General features: G+C 38.0%; 1 protein-coding gene across 6 annotated transcripts in view; it reads right to left on the bottom strand.

Moving 5' to 3' along the window:
- COL19A1 (collagen type XIX alpha 1 chain) overlaps positions 1–23,818 on the bottom strand; it is a 762,134-nt gene that overhangs the window by 109,318 nt on the left and 628,998 nt on the right. For 5 of the 6 annotated variants that reach the window (XR_015878306.1, XM_088471134.1, XM_088471139.1 and 2 more), the window contains 3 exons: positions 19,830–19,880; positions 15,897–15,938; positions 11,229–11,255 (listed from right to left, as the gene is read on the bottom strand). Coding sequence is in view for 5 of the 6 variants with exons in the window: in XM_088471134.1 (XP_088327260.1) it covers positions 11,229–11,255; positions 15,897–15,938; positions 19,830–19,880 (120 nt within the window). In the remaining variant the exon portion in view is untranslated. Of the gene's footprint in view, positions 1–9,425; positions 9,718–11,228; positions 11,256–15,896; positions 15,939–19,829; positions 19,881–23,818 lie in introns of those variants that run through there. The other variant, XM_088471153.1, reaches the window with a different exon arrangement.

Raw genomic sequence — 23,818 nt, 5'->3', positions numbered from 1 at the left:
TCCTGTGAAACAATACCTTTGAATAATGTTTTACATTGGTCCAATAAAATGTACAAAATGTATTAAAGATTCACTTTTCTTCTGCACAAAGATATAATAAAATACTGTAATAATACATTGTTAAAGTACTATATTACCCAAAGCCCAGGATAAGAGGGCAGCAAGGATGTTTGAATTATGATGTGAACGCTTGCACCTCCAGACAGTGAATATAGAAAAGGCTATAGAGCGTGAATTCATTTTATCTCTAGTTAAGCAATGCAATCGTTAAAGACTAATTTTTTCTATTTATTTTTACATGAAAATATAGTAAAGTTAAATCAAGTCTATAGCACTCCTACTTGTAAGTAAAATGGGAAGATTATTCAGTCACTCTAAACATACAATTAAGATAATTTTAGAACAAAAAAGGAGGTGTATATTCTGTTTAACAGCTATCATTTTGGTAATGGTTTGGGGAAGGCATAGGTAATGGGTTAGGGAAAGCATAGCCATGTCTGCAGAGATACTATTTGATGCCATAACATTCTAGACACAACTTGTACATATGGTTGATCATTTTATTCTACTTAAACTATATCTGGTTAACCATAATTGTGACTAGAAATAATAACATTATTCCGACAGATAAAATGCACCGTGAGTTCCAGCCAGGGGCATTGGGTATGGATTGGTTATATTATGCATTTGATGTCAGAGAAGAAGCATTGAGTATAACACAGGCATAGCAGTTATCATGCCACATGGGTATGTCAATGTACTCTTTTGAAAAAGTCTGAGTCACAGACAACTTTACCATCAAACATCATGTGAATACTTTGCGTGTAGTTACACAATTCTGTGTCATATATAGGTGATGGAGTTTTATCCAAAGGCCAGGTATACAGAAACGTCTGAAAACTATGAAGAAAGGAGGTATGGAATAGTTTATACTCTATGATATAGCTATGCACACAGGCACAGTGCCTCCTTGTCTTGTACTAAAACACCCTAGATGTGGACCCACTCTGCCACTAGTGATTTGCCCTTGATAGCATGGGATGTGGGGACTAATGGCACCCCTGCAAGAGAGTGAGGCCGTTGCCACAGGTCGCAAACCCCAGGCTAGTTTTATTAGGCAAGAGAAAGTTAAGGGTGCAAAAACCACAGCCTGGAAGCCATATGTATAGCAGCTCTGCTTGAGATTGGCAGCTCTCTTCCAGAAAAAAAAGAACACATATATGTGAAGAGTGCTCATACACTGGACCAATATATATATATATATATACATATATATAAATTCTATCCGCCAATTACTTCAATATAAAGAAAGGATAATTTATTTAAGCTAAAAACACAGAAAAAACACATTTATAATATTAATTGAACAAAAAAATGTATGGCGGGACACATTGATACATTTCAAAATATGCATAAAAACAAGCTTAAACTATTGGGATCAATAAACAGGATATAGCCTCGTATATTCTTACATAATCTGAGAATTAGTAATCTGTATACCTACTGTATGTGTCCCTTCTGTTTTCATTCCATTTATATTATTAATGCTTTTTATATGTGCTTTTAGGATAAATACATAATCCTTTCTTAATATTCACAAAATTGGTGGTTTGATTTTTTTGTCGCAATATCCTAGGTCAGTATATATACTTTTCCTAGTTTTGTTAGGCAGCTGCTGCCTCACAGGATGGTGGTGAAGTACAAGCTGAGTTGGGACTGCAGCTCCGGTTTCAGTAGCGATGAGTAAATATTCTAATGCTGCATCATAGGGAACTAGACGCATCTTGTCAGCATCTGCGATCTGAGTCCGAAGACATAGCATTGGATAAGCATCATGACCATCGGTTGTGATGGTTGCTGCTTCAGGCCATCTGAGAAATCTGATGCAGATCCTGGCCTTGGCACTCCCTGGCCGGCGACACTCCCACCTCGCCCCCAAATTGCCGCAGCCTGCCAATCAGGCTGTGGCTGTTCAGCACTGCGTGATTGCAAGACTCGTTCTGCACATGCACAGAATATGTCCTGCACATGCGCAGTTCACCCACCATTGGGTTAGTCCGTAACCCTTCAGGTTAAGGTACTAACCTGAATCAGGCCCTTTGTATGGATTCTTAAGTAGATAGGTCAGTCAATGGGCCTGATTCATAGTTGTACGGTATTGCACAGCTGAAACGTTTTTGTATGCACTGGCTGTGCAATACCGTACAGCTAATATGCTAATGCCGCAGAAGGCATCTAAGGATAGAAAACGTCTATTGCAGGCACTGCAGATCTGAGTGCTGCAACAGAAAACTCAGCATTGGATCACCATCAAAACACTCGCAAGCTTACTCAAACCAGCAGCCGGAAATGTTCAGCCGGCTGCCAGTTTGGAAGACGTAGGTAGATTTATGAATTATTGAGAGAATGAAAATGTAGCACCTCAAATATTGTTCTTACAGTCTAGTCTAGTTAGGCCAATGAGAAGAACAGTTCCTTTAAAATGTTTTCCAATAATAGTCACGACCTGAATTCTTCAGTCTGAGACAATTTCATGAGCATGCATAAGTAGACAAAAATAAATCCGCTCGCTATAGTTAAACACCTGCAAAGCAACAGAATTAGACATTTCTTTTTAAAACTATGAGTCAACCGACTGAGAACCATTTTGAAGGTGATAAATCATTAATAAGAGACGCGAGTCCAGGTCTTATTTTATGCAAGGAAAATACAGTACATGTTGTGTAGCACACTGATAGGAGACTTTATTTTGTGCACACACAGGACAGGCATGTATTCTATAGACATGGTTTTAAAGTACCAGTACCTTTGATTTATAGTCCCAAACTCATTTCACTTTCATTTAAAAATTCTGAGCCAACAAAGTCATTTATCACAACGTTTTTCACTGCTCTGTAGGATTTTACGTTTAAATAAGGTAATGAGACACCTGAGGACATTGCAGCAGTAATTCAGAAAGAATCAATTAAATCTTCTTTGGATTCAGATTCGTTTAAAAAAGACCAACTGCTTTTATTTTTTGGAGACAACATGGAAAGTAAACAAGAAATTGGAATAGAGAAAAGAAGTGTTCCAGTGGGTCTATGTAGTATTCAAACTTTTCTACAGTTTGCTGGTACTGTAAATTGTTTTTACCAGTATATTTGATTATAAGATAAAGAGCTTCTTCTAGGAGATGCGTTCATTCTTTCCAGGCCATTACTGCCAGGGGTCCTATGAGATCGATGCGTTGGAGTACAGCTCCCTGCTCATCGGAGCTTACATGTACCTGGTATGCTTACTAGAACCTGAAAGGCTAGTTTGGTGATCCCTTGGGCTTTATTGGGAGGTGGACAGTTCTTTGGCCTACCATCCTGATGTCCACGGAAGAATATAACCCTACTCTCCTACCCTTATGATCCTCCCTCACCAGCAAACTCAATGAGGCTCTTTGGTTAATTGGGACCTTACTCGCTGGGATTGACAGAGTTCCAAATGTAACAGAATATGCTCCTTGGCTTATCAGCAGTGTTTACCTTACAACTTCTGTTGAGAACTGATATCTCCAACCACTCCTGTACCACTTGTCTTCACAACCATTGTTCTACTGACCCAAGACATCTGTGACTGCTAAACAGAGCCTGCTGAAGTACTTGTACACATACCTTTAACCGGAGTACCCCCTGAGGCTGCTCTGGAGACTTCCAATGGATCCCACCTTCCACTTGCTTTTTCTTAGGGTATTCTTACCTGCAGCTTCCTAACACATTAATAAAGATGATTCTATGTTTTTCTTTGGCTGATCTTGGTTCCTGAAAAGGCATTCCTACCCTATCTTAAGGGTAGGAATGGCTTTTCCAGCTCTTCATGAGTCTTTGAGCTGACTGCTCCCTTTCATGCATGTAGCTGCCATTATTCTGTAAAGCCATGTGTGAGGCATAGTGGCTTTACTTGACTGGGCTGTCAGTTGTGCCCTCCAGAAAATCAGATTGCAGTTCTACAGCTCCCTAATGGGCAAGGGCAAAAAAGAGTTTGCATAAGGAAGAAGCGAGGAAACCACATGCACATTCCCCTCAATCCAATTTGTGCATATTTGTGAACATCTTGCACAAGAGGCCTCTTCTGTCACCAGTTTGGCCACTCCCACAACAATGACTCAGCCTTCCTAGATAGATCTCCATTTGCAGGTCATCATTGTATGAACGGATTATAGTGGAGTCACAAACCATCTATGGTCTCAGGGGCTGATGCTGAGATGAGCAGCACACTTCCTCCGTAATTGCACCCTCATTGCGTGCACAGAAGTAAATATTGAAATTATCCAGAATATGGACTTGAATACAACTCTGTGACCAGGCTGTTCCTATAACTATGCTTGGTTTCAATGCAGTCATCATTATAAGTGGTTACTTACACCAGCTTTATCCCTGGTGAGAAAGATCTGTGTAACGCTGTGTGGACAAAACTCAGCATAGCCCAAAAGGCTGTCTACACACCCTTGCTAAACTATATCTACATGCTCACCACTATCACTCAGTTATGTCCTTTTAGAAACCAAGTGGAGGTGTGACAGAGTTATGTATGAGGCAACATCTCTCATACTTGCATGTTTTTGGCTTTGAAACATGGACAGTGCAAAAACACCCAAGATGCATCTGCAAAATTGACTTGCATTTAATCTTGCATCAACTCCTCAGAGTCTCAAGGTGATAATATTGGAAATATTAGAGACTGAATGCTGGCCAATTCAGAATTATCATTAACATAACAACAGAACACATTAAAATACAGTATGAACCTCTTGCTGGTAAAATTATAAATACAAGCTTACCGCAGCTGACACCTCAAATTAAAAAGTGATTATCTGCAGCTCACTAAGGACTCTGGGCCGCATAGCGCTCGCAAGCGGGTCGATGTTTGGCCCCTGCGCATGCACCGCCTCCGGCATACGCATGCACGAGGCCCAGCTAGCAACTGAAGTTCAGTCGCTCCGGGGCTGGCTACAAGACGGGGCGGCTGTCGATGTCGATTGACAGCTCGCCCTGTTTTGTAGGCGGAGTGGCTGCACAAACATAGGCGCTCCCTTAGGAGTGACTGGCATTTGTGGGCAGCCCTACTGACATCACTCGTGATGTCAGTAGTGGACTTCCTGCTCCATTAAAGCAGGAAGTCCACTCGGGCTTGCGGGAGCCGAGACTCTACCACAGGGTCTTGTCGCAATGCCGATGGTCGTTATAATCGGGACCATCTCCAGTCCGCTCGCACAAGCTGTGGGTGGGCACCCACAGCTTAGTGAGCAGGAAAAAAAAAAACTCTGCAAACAGCGAGCGGCTCTGAATCACGACCATCACGCGACCATCGCCAGGCCGCTCGCACAAGCTGTGGGTGGTCACCCACAGCTATGAGAGCGGCCTGGAGGCGGAAAATAAAAAATAAAAAAACACAGATTCAGAGCGAGCGCTCGCAAACAGTGAGCGCCTCTGAATCAGGCCCTCTGACTTCTCAATGTGAATGCAGCTTCCAGCAGGAAGAGATGGATGAGTACTCCTTTGGATCAGCAGCTTCTCTCTGAATTAGTAGGGTCACATGCAGCTCATTAAGTGAAAATGCCATTAATGAATATATAGCATTATCCAGTCAGATTCACATAATACATGGTTTCTTTATTGACAATGTGTAGAAATCTAGAATTAATATACAGTACAGTAAAACATCTACTCATAGTGATTTCCTCAGAAGTGTCTATAGTGACAATGTGGTGTCTGAGTATATAGATTTCCAACTAATAGCAAATTCTTATCTTTATTTGCCTTTCTATTTCATCCAAATGAATACTGTAATACATAAGAACCCTTGTTTAAATGAATACTACAAACTACATAAATAACATTAAACAATTATATGTATATATTTATTCTAAGTATAGATCTGAGAAAAACAATGATGTCAGTTACAGAAAGCAGTAATCATATAAATATTTCAATCTAATTATATTCAATATTAGTAATTACAGTATACTGTCAAAGCAATCCTTATCTACCATGTATTTTGTTCAATCATGCTTAGCTTGAGTAACAGATTTTCTACACTGTGTATGAGACAGATCTATGGTATACATTTATACATAGAAATTGTTTATTACTTCTTACTTTTTTATTTATTTTAGGCCTTGACTTTGTTTATGTAAATTTTGATATATGATCAATGATCTTTCATTGTCATAGAAACAGTTAATAATTAAGAATTTCCTTTTGGTTTTTACAGCTTTATACATATAAAAGACTTGCTGTTTCTATGAAGCCAAGTCTACCTAGTGACATAAAAAAAACAATCATATAATTAATTATTAGAGATGTGCAGGCTCAGTTTGGATTTTCCCACCAAGTTTGGATTGTTCGCGCCAAAAATCGGGTCTCAGAAAGAGGCAAAATGTCATCTTTCATGGAAAAATATCATCTTTCATGGACTTTTGCTCTGCAGAAAAGTTTCCAAGCCAACATTACTCTTCAATTAACTACAAACTTCTAAGTGGATTTTTTTTTTATTAATTCTGGATTTTTATACATTGTCAATCACACAACCATATGTTTTTTGAATTCAGCTTGGGCATAGTGCAAAGACTAAGTGGCATATTTACTACATGATGATTTTAATAAATTTTGATCAATTTTAAATCAATTTAAATCGATGCTGTGTTTCTGAGGCTAAATCACACATTTGCTAACACTGAAAAAACAAAATCTAAAATTGTCTTTTATTAAATGTGTGCTTTAGTCCAGAAGCAAACATATCCATCTATTCCCACATATTGGGAAGTCAGAGTTCCTGCAGGGGAGATGTATTAGCAAATGAAACTCCTATCTGTAAATTCAGTTCCTTGATCTTATAATGGATAAAGAATAGACTCAACTGGGAGAAGGAGTGTTTCAAATCCAGGGCCGTAGCTAGTGTAGTGCGGCCGATGCCATCACACAGGGCACCACAGGTCAGGGGGCGCTGTTTGGGCCTGTCAAATTTCTGTTTATTATCATTCTTGCTTGTAGCTTCCTCTTATTTCATCACCAGCATCTCCTGGCCTCCCCTATCTCCTGGCCCTTCCCCATGAAGCCATGGCCCTTTTTTGGGTGCATTATGTCCCTTTGAAAAATGAGAGGGTGCCAATGCTCTTTCTGGCACAGGGCACCAAAAAGTCTAGTTACGGCTCTGTTCAAATCCATATGGCACACTGATATGGATGATGGTAAGTCAAAGTCTTTCCTTGGCTCTTATTTAACACATCTTCATAGACCAGTGTTGGCTAACCTTGACACTCCAGCTGTTATGGAACTACATAACCCAGCATGCACTGCTACAGTTTTGCTATTAGGGCATGCTAAAACTGTGGCAGGGCATGCTGGGATATATAGTTCCACAACAGCTGGACTGTCAAGGTTAGCCAACACTGTCATAGACAGAAGATTAAGGGAAATTACAAATAAAAATAGTTTGCTCTTTAATTCAACTTGAAGCGTAAGTGGAGCTTTCTGAAATTGGATAGTGCTTGTGGGAAATAAGTTTAGATCAATAACACCAAGGGGTATTTTTACTAACGTGTGCGTTTTCAGAAGCAGAGATGTTGCCCATAGCAACCAATCAGATTCTACTTGATTTGTATACAAAACCATCTAGAAGATAATAGCTAGAATCTGATTGGTTGCTATGGGCAACATCCCCACTCTTAAAAACCCGCTATTTAGTAAATATACCCCCCCAGAGCCAATGGTTTGTTCAAAAGCATAGTAGGACTTCTGAATGTTTAATTGAGGCTGTATTTAATGAGCTTCACAGTCCATGAAGGCAGAAATGAAGAAAATTATGTTGCCAAAGTAGATGTCATCTTAATTTATTTTTATCTCTGCAAGGCCTCTCTATTTCCAGAAAAGGATTGGAACTTTCCCACGTTTGTAAACGCAGTTTGACAAAGTAACTGTAATTCTATAGTAAAGGCATAGACTCTGATCTCTTTTATCAATGCACTTCAAATCAGAAACAACAGCCTCCTATTTGCCTGGGCTCTGCAGGTGGAGGATGCTATGGTTGATAAAAATATAAAGCAAATTAACTTGTACTGAAATTTTTATGTTTTCCTTTTCTAATGTGAGTTCTATGAAGCCAAGTCTACCTAGTGACATAAACAAAACAATCATATAATTAATTATTAGAGATGTGCAGGCTCAGTTTGGATTTTCCCACCAAGTTTGGATTGTTCCCGCCAAAAATTGGGTCTCAGAAAGAGGCAAACTGTCATCTGTCATGGAAAAATATCATCTTTCATTAACTTTTGTGCTGCAGAAAAGATTCCAAGCCTACATTACTCTTCAATTATACATCATGGAACAAAAAGTGAATAATGTACTCAACAAGTGGCTGTAAATATTACAGAGTTGAAAACATTGACAAATGTCCTTATAAGCTAGGACAGTCCTAGCAAACCAGGGAGTCAGCAAATATGACCTAAGGTACGGTATTGAAGAATAACTATTGAAGAAGAAATACACTATTGAAGAAGAAATACACTAACACTTTTCAACAATACATGAAGAGGTGATCTTTTGTGGCCATTTAACAATCCTTTTGCTTTAACGTAACCACACAAAACCCTTCATGTACTTTCTTTTTATATATGTATAAAACGTACAGTAAATGCCCAGGCTGAAAAAGACAGGTATACTTGTGCTAAAAATAAACCTAACAGGGGCTGCAAAACTAGAATTACAGATCATTAAGCTGAAAGTGGTCTTTTAATTATGTTTATGCCTTACTTGCCTGTGTGCTGAATTGCTCAGATTTTTCATTTTAATTTGCGAGAACACCATGTGCCTCCAGGTTGGTATTCTAAGAAGCTGATTATGGCTTACACTGGATCAGATGTGGTTAATGTAAAACATACCTGATATGTGCCATTGTAAAAGCAAGGTCTTTTTTTTTATTAGTAAATATAATTAGGTGTCGAGGAAAATAGTTTTGTTAGTTACCTAGATACAGAAATTGTATTTATCATGGTCAGCTGGAGACAAGTCTTACCAAGTTAGATGAAAATAGTCACAGCTGTGCTATTGATTAGGCTCTTGTGGATTATCTCTATTAGGTCACGAACACATTGATGGTTAAAAAGTATTTTATATTGAATGATAAATTGCAAGTAAAATGAACATTAACTGCATTGTGCACATGAAAGGAAGGTAATGTGTAGTATGGTAATTGAGCTGTTTTTAATGGCTATTAATCTGCAGCTAACAAATGTGGGAAATGCAAACTCCTGAAAAACAGAAATAGCAACAACAAAAAAGAGCCATGTAGCACTGATTAAAGCAATCGAATTCAACAGAAAATTGTAACTAATCCAAATAACATTTGTTAAAAACAAAATTATTAATTACAATATATTATTCTGACTGCAGTCAAACATTGGGTCAGGGCATATAGATGTACTGACAATAAATATTAGGTTTATTAAACCAATAACATTGTATGCTAGGTAAATGTTCAAAATTAAGCCTATATATCTGAGCTAGTTGAGCACCAAAACAGTTGCCTCTGTAATATAGGGCGATATGAGAGCACCACGTGTCCTGGTCTTGCAAAGTCCTCACTCTGAATGGAATCCAGTTGAGCAGCTGACACAGAGAGAACCCACAGAACACAAAGTCCTTCCTTTGTTGATGTAGAAATATCAGGTGAAATCCCGAGCTCAGAAAGCTACTTTTGGATGATTGATCAGAGAGAAATATATTAATATGATGAGGTTGCTTTTAATAAATGTTACTTGGATTTTTTTTTACCAGTTTCTGTTCATTTAAATTGCTTTAAGCAGCGCTACACCATTCCATTTTCCTATGCATTGTGTATATGTATGTATTTAATATATGTTTTATATGCATTGAATATTGAGTGAACATTTTTTGGATAGAGTTGCATAATACCTAATATATATTAAATTCCATTTACAGCATATCCTAGTCTGTTGCCATGCTACCTCTAGGGATATATTTACTAAGGGTCAATTTTGGTACATTTTTGGTCAATTTTGTATGGCAGGGTCTAAACATATATTTACTAACAGATGATTTTTTTACATAATATGTTTAAACAATGCCAAAACATCATCTGTTAGTAAATGTGTGATTTAGGAGTATATTTACTTAAAGTCGATTTGGGTTGACTTTTGTTCCATTTTTGGTAAATTTTTGGTCGATTTTGTGTTTCAAGGTCTTAGAGATTCATTTTTGACATTGTTTAAAAAAAAAGATGTAAAAAATCAACTGTTAGTAAATGTGTGATTTAGACTCTGAAACACCAAATCGAACAAAAATCGAACAAACATCGACCATAAATTGACCAAAATCGACTTTTAGTAATTATACTCCCTAGTGTTACCTTTATCAATAAATACTTTAGCTCAGTGGCTTTAGGATGAGGCACTACATGTGTGTGTGTGTGCGCGTGTTTGCATGTGCGTGCATGAGTTTTGTGTGTGTTCATGCGTGTGTGTGTGTGTGTGTACTGTATATACAGTATGTGAGAGAAACAGTTATTAATATCTTCATTTTAGCTTTTACAAGTTTCTGATTAATGGGTTTCCTGATAAAATATCTCATTACATAAATACTTTAATACTATACGCATGTTCTTATGATTATTAATATTTATTTTAAGCAAATGATAAAATACAAATGAGATGCAGATAAACAGGTTTCCACCCGTATACCTCAGTGGCTTGTCTACTGATATAAGCATGAGAAATATATCCACTTTGTTTGCCCTATGGAGAATATTATTTTTGCAGTAGTGCCAATCTTAGAAGTAAGGAGTGCAATTCAACAGTACACCTGATGGAAGAACAGTTGCATGTCACCTGTGAGGATAGAATATTACTTGGCCAACACAGCAATGGAATGATAAAAACATGTTAGGAAGGAAGCCCAGCTAATGAGTTTCTGGGACGTAGTAAATTAAGAAACAACACTAGGATAAATACTGAAGTAGCCAGCGTTCACTTCAAATATACTTTGTTAGGTTAGTATCTATATTATAATAAATAATCTAACCCTTTAAAAAGCATTTCTTCTGGAAAGCTACTTGCAAATAAAGGGTTTAATTACTATAAACATTGTATAAAAATGTTATGAACATAGATTAAGTTGGAACTCTGTCATGTCCTTTTCTATCTATATAGCTTCCCATTTAGGACAATACAATGTGTTACATACCATAGGACCTTGATCACCTTTTGGACCCTAAAATGAAAACAAAAAAAGAAAATATATGTTCACTTATGTCTCACAAACTTTCATCTTTCATAATCACAAGTGGAGTTTATCTTCCCTTAAATGAGATGTAAAAATGAAGGTGTGCTTTATTGTCTACATTCTCTGCAAAGTTATAGTGATTCATACAGTATATGTAACTTAATCAGTATTTCATACTAATGTTAGTGAGGTGTTTTTCACAAAATTTTAATTTGTGCATAAGATAACAGAGGGGAAAGAGTCATCTACAAATTCTATTACTTTTCATTTTATATTTCTCTAATTATTCAGTAACACCTTCATTCTCAGAATTTTCCATAAAAATCTAAGCTCCCTACTTATTTAAATATTTACACATATTAAAGGGAATGTTTTTAAAGTATCCCACATGATATCACTTTAATGGAAACTGATCCCTCATCACTATTGATTCCAGCTGCTGGACTGGAGAAGCGGGAGAGACCTTTACAGTTGGAGGACTACAGCCTGCCCATGGCATTAAATCAGTTATGCCATAAGGTGAACACGGAATGCAGCACTTAAGGGCCTCATTTATCAACGAGTGTATCACTCAAAACTAGTGATAAATTTCACTGTGTATGATAAATGGTGCTCCAGCCAATCACCTCCCAACTGTCATCTGTTAGAAAAATGACAGTTGGGAGCTGATTGGCTGGAGCACCGTTTATCATACACAGTGAAATTTATCACTAGTTTTGAGCGATACACTCATTGATAAATGAGGCTGTTAGCCTGGTAAAATGGTTACAGTTGCTTTCCCATCTAGTGTTATATTAAGCACATCCCACAAACCTAGAAGACTGAATTAACCAACCAGTGTATCTTCCAGCTCATGTCAAACAGTGAAATCCCACAGATGTAAAGCAGGAGTCTACAGTATTACAAGGTTGGTATTCATATCAATGCAAGTGAGATATTATCTAGATGCTGTTAGAATCAGTGCCAGCACAAGTACTTGGTGAATCTATTGTAGGCAGTTTTAAACAGCACAAAAACTTTGCAGGGTGTCTAAAACACAGCATGAATTACATACTATTAGTCCTAAACTGAGCTTTGGCCACTGACATGAGGGAGGAGGGCAGGGGTGGGGTGTCAGCCAGGAGTTTCTTACCTATAAAGCCTTCAGCTTCACCATGTCACTAATGAGCACAGGTTGGACTATTATTTTGCAGCTTGTACCCACACTCCCAGTCTGACAGGAAGAGAAGATGCCTCCAAGCCCCAGATTAACACACGGTAAGATGTGTATGTGTATGTGTGTGAGGGAAAAAGAACAGGTGCAGTGCAGTGAAAGGAACCTTAAGTTACGTAGGGCCTGAGAGAGGGGTCATACAAGGTGCTTGTGCCAGCTCTGATACTGGGACATATACAGTCAGGTCCATAAATATTGGGACATTGACAGAATTTTCATATTTTGGCCTCTATTCACCACCAAAATGGCTTTGAAATGAAACAAACAAGATGTGCTTTAACTGCAGACTTTCAGATTTAATTTGAGGGTAATTACATCCAAATCAGGTGAACGGTGTAGGAATTACAACAGTTTCTATATGTGCCTCCCACTTTCTAAGGGACCATAAATAATGGGACTATCAACTCAAAAGCTATTTCATGGACAGGTGTGGGCTATTCCCTCATTATTTCATTATCAATTAAGCAGGTAAAAGGTCTGGAGTTGATTCTAGGTGTGACACTTGCATTTGAAATCAGTTGCTGTCGACTCTCAATATGAGATCCAAAGAGCTGTTACTATCAGTGAAGCAAGCCATCATTAGGCTGAAAAATCAAAACAAACCCATCAGAGAGATAGCAAAAACATTAGGTGTGGCCAAATCAACTGTTTGGAACATTCTTAAAAAGAAAGAACGTGCCGGAGAGCTCAGCAACACCAAAAGACCCGGAAGACCACAGAAAACCACGGAAAACAACTGTCCCTGGTGAAGAAAAACTCCTTCACAACAGTTGGCCAAATCAAGAACACTCTCCAGGAGGTATGTGTATATGTGTCAAAGTCAACAATCAAGAGAAGACTTCACAAGAGTGAATATAGAGGGTTCACCACAAGATGTAAACCATTAGTGAGCCTCAAAAACAGGAAGACCAGATTAGAGTTTGCCAAACAACATCTAAAAAAGCCATTACAGTTCTGGAACAACATCCTATGGACAGATGAGACAAAGATCAACTTGTACCAGAGTGATGGGAAGAAAAGAGTATGGAGAAGGAAAGGAACTGCTCATGATCCAAAACATACCACCTCATCAGTGAAGCATGGTGGTGGTAGTGTCATGGCATGGGCATGTATGGCTGCCAATGTAACTGGTTCCCTTGTATTTATTGATGATGTGACTGCTGACAAAAGCAGCAGAATGAATTCTGAAGTGTTTCGGGCAATATTATATGCTCATATTGAGTCAAATGCTTCAGAACTCATTGGACGGCGCTTCACAGTGCAGATGGACAATGACCCGAAGCAAACTGCAAAAGCAACCAAAGAGTTTTTTAAGGCTAAAAAGTGGAATGTTATGCAATGGCCAAGTCAATCCCCTGACCTGAATCTGATTGAGCATGCGTTTCACTTGATGAAGAGAAAACTGAAGGGAAAATGCCCCAAGAACAAGCAGGAACTGAAGAAATTTGCAGTAGAGGTCTGGCAGAGCATCACCAGGGATGAAACCCAGCGTCTGGTGATGTCTATGCGTTCCAGACTTCAGGCTGTAATTGCCTGCAAAGGATTTGCAACAAAGTATTAAAAAGTGAAAGTTAGATTTAGGATTGTTTAGTTTGTCCCATTACTTTTGGCCCCTTAAAAAGTGGGAGGCACATATAGAAACCGTTGTAATTCCTACACCGTTCACCTGATTTGGATGTAATTACCCTCAAATTAAATCTGAAAGTCTGCAGTTAAAGCACATCTTGTTTGTTTCATTTCAAAGCCATTGTGGTGGTGAACAGAGGCCAAAATATGAAAATTCTGTCAATGTCCCAATATATATATGGACCTGACTGTATAACCTGCAAATAAGACTGTATACTGCAGTTATTGCAGTATTATATATGTGGTTAGTGTTAGGAAAATTTTAGATTTATTGTGACTATTAGTATTGCAAAGAGGTGCTTTAAAGTATGGACAGCCTGTATTTTAGTACATAATACACCTACCCTTATTTGTTTTTGCCAGACAATATAATTGTGGAAATACTTATGTAGGAAAAGCCTAATACATTGCCACTGTAACATCTGTCGCTGAATCTGTAATATTTCTCTAACAGTCTGTCAGTGCTCAGCATGAGGATGTATGTAAGACTGTAAGCGGGCTGTAGCAGAACTGCCAAACATATTGGAGAAAACTGGGAATCTTTGAAAATTGCTCATTTAAATGGCTGCAAGGTAAGTGTACTATGATCTCAACATTAATTTTATACACAGAAAAATTATCTTCAGGGTAAAAAAAAAAAAATAATTAAAAATACCTGCAAATGGAATACTAACATTTGTAATAACTGAGAGCTTCTAGACTTAATGCCTTGTTGGAGAAGCTTTTAACACGTGCTGTGAAGCAAGGGGGAATACATTAACCAGATCCAATCATGTGGCTGGGGGCTCTTACCGACTATGCGTGGTGCAGTGGATGGGTCTGAGGAATAGTAATACAATCCTTTGGCTTAAATCACTTTCAGTTAGAAGTGGTGAGTTAAGCCAATTAGAAGTTTATTTTTTACTATAGTTGACTGAAATTTTCATTGCTTTTTGTGTAAATTTTTGTCAATGGGATTAAACATTTTAATAACAGGATATGTAAATTTGATGCTCAGCCCTGTATTTGGACATATGTAAACTGTAATGCTCTGAGGAGGCTAGATATCAATCAAAGCTCTTGAATGGAAGCTTTTGCCTTACGAGACTTGTCAGTTCAGCAAGAGGGGACCTGCAATGATACTGCAAGTTCTCACGAGATACAGCACTCAATCACTTGAGTAGATGATTTATGCTGGCCATACACCTGCACGTTTTCGGGCCGATTGCCCAATTTACGATGAGTTATAAGATGGATCTTGTGAAAATCGTGTATTAATTTAGTAAGATACGATCCGATGCGCGCTCCCGCAGCCCCTATAATCGGATCTTATGATCAGATGTGCAGCCCAAATGTTCCATCGTATCTTGTGCAGATAGTGACGTTTATTTTGTTCATGCGATCCATCGTGCAACAATTCAAGTAATTTCAATGACTGTTTCCCTTATGAGCCTGTGAGACACAGGATCCATCTTATGACAGATCCTGTGCTATGAAAACCAACAAACATGCTGCTGGGAGCTCCGGGGAATCGAAGGGAAATCATATGATAGATCGGATCTTATGCTGGTTGTGTAGGTGTATGGCCAGCATTAAAGTTATCAAATGTTGACCGGTAACAGCAAAACGCACATGGACATGTAGCTGATGATTGCCATAACAGATACACATTTGCAGTAGAATAAAAATTTTCATTTCCCTATCAGAAAACAATGAGATTAAATGAAGTTAGTTTTGTTGAAAATAAGATGAGTATGCCCTTTTTTATAGGTTAATACCTTAAACCTAATGTATTAAAATGAAATACCTACCGGAGGGCCAGGTGGTCCAGAAGTAACAGCAGAAGCGGTGCCCTTGAATAATAATAATAATAAAAAAATTACATGGTATACAGAACAGTCAATGTTATTACATTACCAAGCATATTACCAAAGACCCAAGAAATCTAATACACATAGAGCCTAAAGCGAATTTTGGAAATAGGTCAGTGAGACAAAGAAACTTTAAAATGGTCTCAGGAGTCAGGTTGCATGATGTATTGTGCACACTTGCTCCACACTTACTGTACATACATCTAGCATGTTAGGGGGAGATTTATCAAATATCAGAGAGAGATAAAGTAGAGAGGGATAAACTACCAACCAATCAGCGCCTAACTGTCATTTTTCAAACACAGCCTGTAAAGTGATAGTTAGGAGCTGATTCTTTGGTACTTTATCTCTTTCCAGTTTATCTATATCCAAGGCTTAGTATATCTAACCCATACCACATATCTACCCCAAACTAACCAATCAATTTTTAACTGTAATTTTTCAACCACCTGTAACAATTAGAAGATGTTTGGTTGGTACTTTGGGGTTGATGTATCAAGCAGTGAAGAGTGGAGAAGTTGCCAACAGCAACCAATCAGCTTTTATAGATGTGCTTGATGCTGATTGGTTGCTATGTGAAACTTCTCCACTGGTCCAATTCTACACTATTTCCACTGCTTGATACAGCAACCCCATTATCTCTCTCCACTTTGGGGTGTATTGCCTGATAATTAAAAGGGCAATGCTTTTACTAGCAAGACACGGATAGTAAAAGCATTGCTCTTTTAATTATCAGGTATAAACACGAACAGAAGTGTCGGGTTTTACAACCGGACACTTCATAAATAAACCCCTTTATCATTCTCCAAGCTTTGATAAATCTCCCCCAATATGACTCAGCAATGCACATTATTTTCACATTATCATTTGCTGAGTCACATCTTTGGGGCCAGATTTACAGTACTATATGTCAGATTTTCAAAGTCGCCAATGATTGGATTTCATACAGTAAATAGTAATTAATGCTAAATCAGGCTTGTTTAGAATGAATTACTATTGCTGTTTGAAATGCATTAGTCAAAGTTGCAGATCATCGGTGGCTTTGATAAACTGACGGATAGTAAGTCCACCCCTTGGCTTGAAATAAAATTACTCAACCTGAATAAACTGTAACAGTTTAGCTATACATCTGTTAAATATGGATTGTGCTAACAAGATGACATGCTCTACAATTCAAAGGAGAAAAATCATATAAAATTATAAATAAAAACTATTTAGCAAAAGGCTCCCCATTTAACTTGCTGGAGAATATTATATTAACATGAGCTGTATTGCTACCTTTAACACTTTGATAAATATAAGTTGAATAGGTATACAATGGACAGATTTTACTATAAAATTATATTTTAGCCAGGAATTGTTTTGGTCTTTCCACAGTAAGAGAATTACAAAAACGAAAGGCTAGATTTTGCAAACCATGTTGCAATGCAATGGGTGCAAATGCATTTTATTGTTGCATGCAGGAAAATAGTGACTGATTTTGTATGTAGCCCACAAATGCTGGGCTACATGCAAAATTTAGAATTAACCTCGGACCTGCGCCTGCTCAATTATAAATCTGTCTGTAGATTATTAATCTGCTCCACCTGCAGTACACATGGTTTTAAATAGGTGTAAATTACTCCTAAATCTGAATAAGGCCCACACAATGCAAACAGGTAAACATTGTGGTCATGGCCACTTCACATGTAGTGAGACATTTCTCCCACAGTTGTAACAAAGGTTCTAATTGGCAGCATACTGGGACTGTATCACCTTAATAGTGTGTTTTTTGGTGGTGGTGGTGCTGGATGGGAAGCTGAGGAAGTGGCTTAAAATACATTGAAGCTGAGCTACACTAATGAGTCTGTTCTGCGATTGGTTACATACAAACCCAGGGCACGGCTGCTAGCTACAGTACCTGTCTCTTGCTCCTGTAATTCTACACTAAGTGCTGGCTGCTGAGCATTCTTTTGACAGCAAGTCAAATATGTAGCCTGTACACTATATTGCTGTCTAAAAGTCAGAATATAGCTCTCACAGATGTGTCTACAGTAACTATTCATCTATCCGAGACACCAAATTAAATGAATCCCTGATGATTACTTTTCATACAGTAAATCAACATAAACACTGTAATTAGTGTATGGTACACTATTATACACGAATAGTTTTTATTTTCAGCACAAGTTAAAAAAACAGTAATTTATATTTTGCAACAGGAACATATTTTATTTCCTAAATGTAGGGCCCCTAGAACTTGCTGCTTCTGAAATGTCCTTAGTACTTCATAGTATTAGAATAATCCACAGAGCACAAGTCAGCTACATAATGCAAGTGGTCTGAGAGGTGAGTGTCATTTACAGGAGGTATAGATTAGAACTACAGTAGTGACAGTGCCTTGCAGTCCAAAAAGACTTACAACATGTCACAGTTGTTATATAACCCAACTTGAATACATTTTGTGAGTACTTACCCTGACCTCTTTCCCCAACAACAGTGTGAAAGAGTTACCCTTATTTAGTTCAAATTCTTTTACTGTGGATAGATGTACTGTACATCATGCAAATATACTGTATTTTTACCGCTGTATAAGTCACTAGCCAGATTACATTTTAGTTCACTAAGACATTGAGATATTTACAATGAAAACAAACATTAGATCATTTTAACTTACTAATGGGCCTATGTATCAAAGCTTGATGAGTGATACAATTGTGAGAGAAAAAGTATTAACTAATCAGCTCCTAACTGTCATATTTCAAACACAGCCTATAAAATGTAAGTAAAGGTGCGTATCCACTAGAAGATAGTGGAACGACAGTACATTTACAACATTGTAATCGTACAGTCGTTCCTCTTCCCCTGCAGTGCCTACACTGAGCGATACGTTGTTCAGTGTAGGCACCCTCCCTCATCCCTGAACATGGCCAATCTGTCGTTATAGGCAGATTGACCAGCAGACAGATTGACCAGCATGTTGAAGCGATGATTGCTGTCGAAAATGATCAGCAGGTTTGTGCACGATTAATGAGCGACTGAGCGATGACGATATCGTTATCGTGCAATCGCTCATTTTCATCGGCAATTGGATAGCCGCCTTTAGGAGCTGATTGGTTGGTGATTTATAGCTCACAATTTTATCTCTCATCAAGCTTTGATAGATAGGCCCCTAAGAAAAATAAATACATTTCAATATATACTACCCCCCCCCCCCCACACACACACACACACACACACTCACACACTCACACACGCTGGGCCAATTCAAAGTATGGAGCAAATCAGCAAAAAAAACTTGTGCCTTGGCAAAACCATATTGCACTGCACGTGAGGCAGATTTAAAAGGTTCAGAAAGATATCAAGTTTGGAAGACGTGTGCCCTAACTTAATTCTACATTTCAGTGTAAAAAGAAGCTGGCCAGTATATGTCCGTTACATGCAAAAGCAGCCAGTATTTATCCTGTATGCAAAAATAAATGCTTTTGCACCCCTTGCTTGCTCCTTCTTTTTGATTTGTTCCAAACTCTGAATCAGGCCTATTGTGAGGGTAAATTGGCTGCTATGTAATTTGGGGTTTTACTTTATTTTTCCCTGCACCAAATACTGCTAGAATGTATTCTAGATTAAATAACAGATTACATATGAAGAGCTTTTGGACAAATATACCACTCATCTTCTCATCTATCTTGTAACCTTAATTAACACAAGAACAGCATTTTTCTGCAGACCCGGACCACTGGGCATGGTCGGTAATATAGCCCAGCCTTACTCTTGGAAAAAGAGTCTTTGATACTTGAAAAACACTTGGAACTAAATGAGGACACTAGATGGTACTGTTGGTCTCATCTGCCATCACCATTCTACAACAATGTATCAATTAAAGTAAAATACCTTGAACATATATAGGCTGCCCATCCCATTTCCTTCAGTAAGTGGTGCACCCTTTAGAAAAAGAATATACAATTTGTTACATGAATACTTAGAAACCATTATATTTGTGCTTTTGGTATTCCTGATCTAAAAATGGTACCCACATTATGCACAGTGTATAATACACAAAATGTAAATTGTTGGGAGAACAGTATTCATATAAGTTACATAAATAAATTATTGCAATTTAAAAAGGATGAATAGTTATTTTGATATGTGAATTGTGTGACACATTGTATACTATCCATGGGATGGAATAGGGCAGACAGCATACATTGATTGTGATTTAATGTATTATTATAGCTTTTTTTATCTAAAGTGTGGGCTGCAACAGCTACTGCATATTGCCACTGACGGCTGCTTATCACAGAAGTAGTTTTCTGAACAAGTGATAGCCCTGCAACAAGCAGCAGTGGGAAACATCTTTTATCTCAGTGGTGTTTAGCTATGAACAACAATCAACAGTGGTTACTATAGAAACCCCATGAAGACAAGAGCTTTTCTAACTTGCAATGTGCACTTTGTCCAGCTGCTCTACCTGATCCCTGAGGACAGGGAGAATAAGCCCCCAGCTTATTGCTAGAGACATGTCACACAAGAGTGCTTCAGCTTTAAAGGCACTGTATGCAGTCTGGAAAAACACAACATTTGATCAGTTCCCTTGTGACACCACCCTGTACTTATCTAGCAGCAGCAGCTGGATAGCTTCAGGCACTGGGCCTGAGTCAGAAATGGACGCTAATGCAGAAGTGTCGCAATCGCAACTGCAAATTTATGCTAATACAGCAGCCGATGGGCTGTCTACTAAGGCGCCCACTGCCTGCAGCTGTAATCCACTGTGGTGTGCAAATAATCATACCATCAAGCAGACATCGGCCACACCATTGGACAGAACAGCAAATTGAAGGATGCTCAGAATGTCTGACACCAGCACACCTGCCAACAAAAGCCACCCCCCAGGAACACCTGACGGAACTCCATGCAATTCTGATCTACGTCCACCAGAGGTAACCATCGGGATGCATGTGCAGATTTAAAGCATCGGGTGCTTGTGTACAGAATATGAGAACAATGGGGGAGATGTATTATAGCGGCATGGATTGTACCGCTATAACTCTTCCTGCTTCACCTCTTTACCGAAGTGAAGCAGGAAGCACCACAAATGAGATGTATTAACATCTTATCTGCCAGAGTGAAAACTCCCTCTTCCTGCGATCCCCACCTGAGCACACAGCGCATCAACTTAGTGCTGTTGCACTGTCTCCCTTGCCGGCTGGCTCCACTGGGCATACGCAGATCTTGCAAGCATCGCAAGATCTCGCGTGCAGCCCAGAGCTGGCAGCTGCTGCAGCAGCAACAGGGCTGTCCGTGCTGTGGTGGTAGGGAAAGGACAACTGCAGCTGTCGATATCGATAGCTGCAGCTGTTGGAACGATTAATGCTACTGACCGTACATACATTGCCCAGCACATCGGTGCCATCTTTTAGATAGCAGCGCCGCCAATGACATGGGCGTGTAGCGCCTGGCATTTAACACTGAACCCCACAATAATACATGGGGGAGAAGAAGTATCAGTGCACATAATGTGCTCTGATACCACTTCTTCCCCATATCGGCCATTTATATATCGCCCCCATTGTGCAGTATGACTCTTCTCTTCTTTATAGCTATCCTAATGCTACATCCAGAATGTATCATATCTTAAGACAGTGATAGGACAAAAGCTATGAGCAGACATTATGATGCAATGTGTGGGATAGAGGAACATTGTTTATTAAGGTTCTCTTAGGAACGTGCTTTATGTGTCCAATTGTGCAAAGCAATCCAATGTGAGATATTTCTAACAAGGGTAATTAGATTGGCCTGTTTTTTTACCAACTTTATTTAACACTATATTTACCATAAAATGTTAGAAAGGTCTGGTCCAAGATCACACATAATAGATCTAGCTCTAGCATTTTTTTTTAAATTTACATTTATGTGGCATTTGCTTAAAACGTATTATTCCATTTTCTAGCCAAATATATAACACTACACCATGATTTGATTGATTGCCTTTTTGCAGACCTTTTTGCAGATTTAGCATTTCTTTCTCTTTTGACACCTTTCTGTTATGCATGTCACGTAAGTCTCTGGATGGTTAATTTCTCTTTTAGGTGCTGGAAAACTGCCACGGCCAATCCTGAGCAGCCAGTCAGATTTTGATTTACTCTTCTATAGATACATGAGCAAATTGGCTTTCGATAAAAAATGCATCCAACTGTTCAGTGCTTTAAGCATAAAAATGAATATTCTGTACAACTTGACACCAAAGATGGATTCCCTCTGAGCCTCAAGATGGATTTATAAAGAAAATTGTTTGCAAGAATATGTCAGTATACCCTGTGCCACATAACATGGTTAGGCTTGTAGGTTGGCAGGTTTAAACACTGGAACCATTTTTCTAACTTTTATCAATAGTCAGCAAAGCAACTAAACAGTATCACTCACTGCATTGTCTTTTGCTACTGTTTTAATAGAAAATAATAATAATAATAAGACATACTGTACATAGAGAGCTATTTTTTCTGTATGTCATTGTTTTTTTCTATTCAGTACAGTTTAAAAAAGACAGCAATCTGCATATGATACATGTATAGCATAATTTACTGTATATTATATTGTTATAATTTCTGAGAAGTACAATTGTTGCAGGTAATATATGTTTATTAAATTAAATATGCCCGACTGATATAATATGAATAATTAGGACACTGTCCTTTTAAAAACTTTGTGCTTTATGTGTCCTTCAGTTACTTAGCAACTAAGAAAATAGAACATTTGATTTAAAATTTGAGTTATTACAATACCAGTAGTTCTATTGTTTGATGCAGAACTTTAACCAAAGGAATCTTGCACCCAGGATAATTCATTCAACCAGGTGTATGGTTGGAATTCTAATTAATGGGAGTACAAATATTGGTGACATATAAATTTGCAAAATGAAAGCAAAACTTCTAAGACAGTTGCTTCAATCTTCCAGATAGATAAGAAATTCCATGGGAGTCCTGGAGCTTTCACAACACAGATCAGACCTCCCATAAGCGCACATCCAAACAATGCAACAATAATCTATTGATTTATAACTAGCAAAAAGTGCATATATTGGGAGATTTAACTAAAGGTCGATTTTAAAGTTTGAAATCGATCAAAATAGATTAAATATAAATCGACCGTTACTAAATATACCCCTAGATACACAAATAATAAGAGCCCACCACTTTCAACAGCCAGGAAGCAGAGAAATATCTAATTTAATCACTGAAATAAATAAAATGAAAAGGCTAAGAACTTAGCTTCAGAATTTTAAAAATATATGAAAGGAAACCATCATTTTTAAGGGACCTTTGAAAATTAGATGAATATAAATGTAATTAGTAAAGTACCTACATTACTTCACATTGAGAACAACATTTAACAGTATATCTACTTCTCCAGAGAGTTTATAGATTAAATTGGCAGAGTGATCTTGAAAGTAATTTCTTACAAATATTTTTGAACATTATGTTTTTTCATTGCAAGTTTTACATTATATATTTCCTGCTGTCTGGGTGTTATTGCCAAATTTGTAATGTTTTCCATTGAAAGGGACCAACTTTATTTTTATATTGTATGTCTCCTCCTACTAGTAGAATCCTCCTGACAGGTCTCTTCCCTCTCACTTACATAGCAGAAAAACTAAGTGAAAATTTAATAAAGAGAAACTTCTTGCAAAGAAAGCAATTCTAATTCTGTTGTAAAAAGGTAGTTTTTATATACTTTTAAATCAGAAAATGATATTTGTTGTGGTAGGTACACTCTAAGGGGTCAATCCAATTAGGTGTGAAGGAGGCGAATTGCCGTTGGAATGGCATAGTAACGCCGGCAACAGCACAGCAATTTGCCCTCCTCGCGCCCCGATCTCAATCCAG

This window comes from Taudactylus pleione, unplaced genomic scaffold (genome assembly GCF_031769625.1).
Source record: "Taudactylus pleione unplaced genomic scaffold, aTauple2 ptg000015l, whole genome shotgun sequence".
In the NCBI taxonomy this organism is placed as follows: Eukaryota; Metazoa; Chordata; class Amphibia; order Anura; family Myobatrachidae; genus Taudactylus; species Taudactylus pleione.
The sequence above is the reverse complement of the archived record's forward strand: the minus strand, read 5'-3'. Positions and strand labels throughout refer to the sequence as shown.